Below are 6,094 nucleotides of genomic sequence, written 5' to 3'. Positions count from 1 at the left end.
GAGGGTTTGTCCGCCAACCGAAAGGTCACCGGTTCGATCCTCGGCTGCACCGTGTCCTGTGTCGGAAGTGTCCCTGAGCAAGACACTGAACCCCTAACTGCTCCCCGGGCGCCTGTCATTGGCAGCCCACTGCTCCCTATATATACAGGGATGGGTCAAATTCAGAGAATAATTCCCCCACTGTGGGACTAATAAAGGAATGTTTGTTCATCTTCAACTTTCTCCATTTGGGTCTGATTTTATTGACCTCAAATGACCCGTGGGCTCTCAAACTCGAATTTCCAATGATACGTAAACGCATCAAGTGGGCATCCATTGACACGCCCTTTTCTTATTTTACATCCGAGCTCCCCACTGCAGCAAGTCACTGTATTATGTCAGTAATAACGATATAGGGCGGAGTGTGTGCATTGTACGACTACTGTCTCAACACTGCGAACACACTGAAGTGTTTGTCATCAGTTCAGTCTGAACAGTTAAGTCTTGCTTAACTGTCAACTGGTCCCAAGACGGTTTACACTGGACTCGTGTCTCGTGTTTGGAAAGACGGTAGATGATGGTCGTGTTGTTGTTGCTGGTTGCCTTTGTTTGTATGGGTGAGTAACGTTAAGACTAATTATTAATCGTGCTTTAGCGAGACTGCTTTAAAGACTATATCCTGTTTACCTCGAGTATTTGACTCAGCAGGAAGGAAGTAATATGTCTGTGGTGGAAAGTTACCAAATGCATTTAACGCGGCTGTAGTACTGGAAGTACAATTGAAAGGTATTTATACTTGAGTGTTTCCAGTTAATGCTGCGTTAGACTTCTACTCGGCTGCATTTAGATTAGTACGGTGAATTACTTTGATATCATATACAAAATGATATCATTGTAAATTAAATGTACTAAAAGAATGCGATCACAATAATTATAGATGTTGGACTATTTTGAATGTAACAAGGTGTTTTTGCACTTTGGTATTGCTACTCTTACTTCAGTAAAAGATCTGTATGTTAATTATGACACGCCTTTATTGAATCCAGATGGAAAACATAGAACTAATTAGTATCACATTATGTATACTGTGATATTATATATGTCCAGGTTTATTACTTACTCACAAAGGTTGCTCAATTATGTGACATTTAAATGTATTGTAGTCAAAAACAAGTACAATTCTAAAATATAGATGCATATTCGAATAATTTAGGAAAAGAATGACAAAAAGTTCCAAAAAGATGTCTGGTACCTTCATAATGTTGCTTTTGGACTTTCTCTCACCAGGCCTCTCCCACGGCAGTCATGAGGAGAAGTACTATGGGGACACCATTTACATTCGGCTGCTCAGGAAGCCTGACTTCGTTGAGTTCAGCCCCAACGACAACTCAAACGTGACGATCTTGTGGAAACAGGGTGATCGTTCAGTCACGTTGGACAAAAAGTTTAAAATGACAGCCAGCTACTTTAGAATATCTCATTTAACTCAGAAAGACAGTGGTCGCTACACAATGAGAGACAAAGATCTGAAAGAAATATCCAACTACACACTTGAAGTAAAAGGTGAAGATCCTTCTTTGCTGTCAATCTATTTAATTTTCTATCGCAGCACTTCTTTATGTCAACACACTGTGGCCGTCACACTCTTTTCTTAGTCACTTGGTTTTAAGCATTTTAAGCAAGCGTAATATTAAATTGACTGTCAGTTAGTATAATAGTATGGTTGCACGGCAATGTGGGTCAAGATAATACTGTGTTTAAAGGAACAGTTCCACATTTTGGGGAATTTGATTATTCACTTTCTTGCTGATATATTAACATTGATAACTCTCCTGTCTATACAGTAAACATGAAGATATATGAGTTGCTTAGCTTAGCTTAGCACAACGATTGGAAACATCAGGAAAAGTTAGCCCACAGCCTAGTTCTGCTCGAGGTTTCTTCCCGTTAAGGAGGAGTTTTACTTTGCCGCCATCACCCACATGCTTGCTAATGCTCTTATTAAAGTTTAATGAGTGTGTTCTAGATCTGCTCTTTATGAAAAGTGTCATGAGATAACTTGTATTCCTTTAATGTTAAGTAAATAACAACATTTCAGTTGATTACAGCTGCCATGCTATATGAAACCGAGACTAAACGTGAGCAGAGTTTGATACTCAAAAGATTTTGCGATATCACTTTGATATACTCTCTCTTTTTTGTCTTCCAGCAACCGCATTGATATATTATCGGAAAACTGGTGACCACTTCACCTTCAACTATGGTCTGGAACCAAACTCCTGCAACATTTACTTCTTCCCAGAAAGCGACCGTCAGCCGAGAAAGTTGAAGAATACGATAGTTCATCAAGGAAAGCTGCAGGGGGGTTTGAATGGATCTGGTTGTACAGGGTTTGATCTGTTAGGGCCATGTGGCATTTCGAAAAAGGTCCTCCAGATGTCATGCAGCGGACGCTATGAGATCAGAGATCAGAATGACAACACAGCCTTCGTGGTGTCAATGAAAATGAGTCGTAAGTAACCTGTGTTTTTTAACAAGTGTCAGATGAATGTGTTTTTGAATGTTCACCGTGTCAAAAAATCCTTATATTTAATGAAGTAATAATACTTCAGAATCAACTTGTTAACTTACTTCAAATAGCTTTCTAGCCTAAAGCGTTTGTAGTTTTATCCTTTGCAGAGTACAGCGGCTGCAGTCACTTTGGATTCACCTTGTTAACAGTTGAAAAGCATCAGAAAGTCGTTAGAAACCACTGCTGCAGCATAATGCTGTTCATTCATATGCTCACTTACTGACCAGTCTGACCAACTGCTTTGGCTTTTGGTTTCCATTTATTGTAGTTAACTGATTGGCTCCAAGGTTCACCACTCAAACAGGGAACGATTGTGTAAAGGGACCAATGAAGGAACTCAATGAGTGCAAACTGATGCACACAAGATGGAAGAAGTGTATCTAGCCATATTTTGGAGGAAATCCTTTGGAAGATATGAGCATATAGATAAAAAATTATCATTTAAATCCATTGTAAGGGACATGAATTTAAAGGAACAGAACCACATTTTGGGAAAATAGCACAAAGACTGGAAACAACAATCTTCTCACCTAACTCTCAGTAAGAAAGCAAATAACTAATTGGACCCAAATGTAGGATTATTCCTTCAAGCTGATCACAGCTGCCATGCTGTTAGAAAGACAAAACCATAAACTGTACTGGAGGAGTGTTTGGTACTCAGAACATTTTGGGTCTTGTGCGTCCTGTCTTACAGAAATCACAAAGTACTTTGAAGGGAAACCTGGTGACCTCTTCGAATTCACTCATGATCTGGAACCAAACTCCTGCAACATTTACTTCTTCCCAGGAAGCGACGATCAGCCGGAAGAGTTGACGATTAACAAAATGATAGTTCATCAAGGAAAGCTGCAGGGGGGTTTGGATGCATCTGGTTGCACAGGGTTTGATCTTTTAGAGCCATGTGGGATTTCAAATAAGGTCCTCCAGATGTCATGCAGCGGACGCTATGAGATCAGAGATCAGAATGACGACCCAGCCACAGCCATGTCATTGAAAATGAGAAGTAAGTAACCTGTGTGTTTTTGAATAAGTGTCAGATGACTGTTTTGTTTGATTATTACATCGTCATGTAAATACTTTCTTTTATCTACTTCTTGGTGACATCTTTCTTTTTTTACGTTGAAGAAAGTAAACAGCAATACGAATCAGAGAAAAGAAGGATATCCTCACACTCAAAACAGCAAATATATAAAAACATTCTTGCAAATTACACGATTGATCAGTAATCAAAATTGTTGGCGATACATTCTCTGCCCATCAACTAATTGACGGATTGTTTCAGCACTACCTTACGAGCCATCTCATATTGGTATTGGGATTGGTGCTTTCCTCGTCTCACTTTTCTGCTCTTGCGTGAAGTGCTGCTGCTGTGGTAAGAGCAAGTCCGAAGAGAACGGATCTGAGACTGCTGCTGCTGAACCAGATGTTCAATACCAAGAGGTGAGGCTACCTTACCTGTGTGTACAATCCTCTATAGTTAAAGGTCCTGCTGTTGATATCATAATTACTCATTGTGTTTCTGTTGTGTTCAAACCGCAGTATGACACTGAGCCTGTTGGACCGAGGTCAGGCCAACTCATTGATCCCTCTGGGACACATGACACCGATCAGCCTTCTTCTACTGTGACTGACCCGCTGGTTAGTGTGTGTTGCATTTCATAGGGAGAACCTTTCTCTTGTTGGCTCAACACTTGAGCTCTGCTTATGCTCTTGCTCCTCCACAACTAATACGTCATGTGTTGCTTTACTCTGTAGGTACGCGATCATCCTTTTGTGGATTTGCCACCATCTTATTCTGAGGTAGAAAATCATGCTTTCTTGTGCTTGTGTACTTTTAAATTTTTAATTTGTGTAATCTTTGCTTTTCAATTGTTCCACCATCTGACATTTTTTGGAAACTTAAAAACCATGCCCTGTTGTTATTATCCACATAGTACGTAACTTCTACTATAACTATTCATAATAAGTAACCTTAATGCAACCCAACACAACAGCCCTACTCTGAAGTTAGTATGGTATACAGGTGAAACTGGTAAATCAGTATATATATATATATATATATATCTTTTTATTCAGTCAGTATGCTGATATTGTATCCACATTATAATACTAACGATACATTGTTGTATGAGAATGTATCAAATTTGACATTAATATTCTCCACAACAACAGAAGCTAATATCTGTATTAAAATCCATCACTTTTAGCCTGCTTGTAATGCTCTGATACACTGTGACACGTCTTTTTCTCTCCAGGTTTCAGCTCCAGCAGAGCAGCCAGACGCTCCAACTGTCCCTGTCCACTCTGACCCTGAGCCAACGTTTGAATTTAAGGGGATGACCGTTACCTCTGCTCCCCCACTCGGTTCAGAATCAACTAACTCTGATGTTTATACCTCAGACAAACTCAACTTCCTCTGAGAGCCTTGATTTCTAAAGATACATTGAAATATGTAACACTTCATTTGTCCACTCACTCATTTGCATGATATTACAGGAATAGTTTGAAATTCTGGGAAAAACGGATATTTGCCGGTGGCTGGCTTTTAATGGATTAAACCAGGATAGCAGGCAACCTTAGCATAACCAATGAGACCGTAGCAATAAGTGTACAAGAGAGTTTTTCTTATAATGTCAAAGTGCCCTTTTATCCACATTACCTCTTTCACAGCCATTTGCATTTGCAAAGCCTGTTATTTACAGTAGTTTTGATGTATTCTACTCTGTCTCTGATTGGCTAGGACTCGTTGCCTCCTTCGCAGAATTTGTTGGCTTTATAGATGATGATCAAGATTGGTGGAAGATTGGGAGAGTTAATGATTTCAACTCGGATGTGGATGTTTTTATAACCATGGCAGCCTTGTGTAGTGCTCTCTTATATAATCACAATGTCCTGATTGTGGGAGAAAATTGTTTTATGAAAATGTTGCAATGCACATTGCTATTCATGATCCTGAGAGGAGTGCCATCACTCCTCTCATCTATCTGTCAGCAAGGAAAACAATTTCCCTAAATGTTTGAAGGGAAGAGTAAGACTATATTTAGCATCTGAATCAGTCCTTTCTATTTTTGGGGTTTTAAAGAGCAGAGCAGAGACTTCGTACAAAAGGATCACTATTTAAAAACCAAATATGAAAAATAACTTTTCAATGAAAATCATGTTCTTTAAATTGAGAGAGTCCGCATTGTCAACAATAATTTCTTACCTCATGAGTCTCACTTTTAGAGCTCGCTAGATTGTCATCGTAGCCTACCGAGTGAATAGCTGCCTCATTCCTGCAGTTCTGTCAGGGACACATGATTTATTGCAGACCAGCTTGGCTGTGAACATTTTCAGGGAAGAACCAAACATCAAGTAGTCCTATCTTTGGAAAGTTCTCTGTATTTAAAAGTGGTAAACAAGTCCTCATTGCACTTAAGTTACTTGCACCTTTGCTTGCCGTTCTCCTGCATGGAATTCAGCTTGCAGCTCAAGTTCAGTTCAAAACTTGTAAAATCTGATGTTTGCATTGTAGTGTAGATTCTGAATTAAAATTAACTTCAA

General features: G+C 39.4%; 1 protein-coding gene across 2 annotated transcripts; it reads left to right on the top strand.

Annotated features, from left to right (window-relative positions):
• Positions 1-322: 322 nt before the first annotated feature.
• LOC116378438 (uncharacterized) lies at positions 323-5,507 on the top strand. 2 transcript variants are annotated; one of them, XM_031840315.1, is made up of 8 exons: positions 323-596; positions 1,267-1,542; positions 2,189-2,491; positions 3,834-3,991; positions 4,091-4,189; positions 4,307-4,351; positions 4,807-4,985; positions 5,125-5,507. In XM_031840315.1, the coding sequence occupies exons 1-7, from the start codon at positions 554-556 to the stop codon at positions 4,969-4,971; spliced, it is 1,089 nt and encodes a 362-aa protein (XP_031696175.1). In that variant the 5' UTR covers positions 323-553; the 3' UTR covers positions 4,972-4,985; positions 5,125-5,507. The 2 variants fall into 2 exon arrangements, with proteins under 2 accessions (XP_031696175.1, XP_031696176.1); XM_031840316.1 differs by lacking the exons at positions 4,091-4,189; positions 4,307-4,351; positions 4,807-4,985; positions 5,125-5,507 and having other exon boundaries at positions 3,246-3,925.
• The last annotated feature ends 587 nt before the right edge of the window (positions 5,508-6,094 follow it).

The sequence above is a fragment of the Anarrhichthys ocellatus genome, unplaced genomic scaffold (assembly GCF_004355925.1).
Source record: "Anarrhichthys ocellatus isolate YVR2014 unplaced genomic scaffold, GSC_Weel_1.0 scaffold2605, whole genome shotgun sequence".
In the NCBI taxonomy this organism is placed as follows: domain Eukaryota; kingdom Metazoa; phylum Chordata; class Actinopteri; order Perciformes; family Anarhichadidae; genus Anarrhichthys; species Anarrhichthys ocellatus.
The sequence above is the reverse complement of the archived record's forward strand: the minus strand, read 5'-3'. Positions and strand labels throughout refer to the sequence as shown.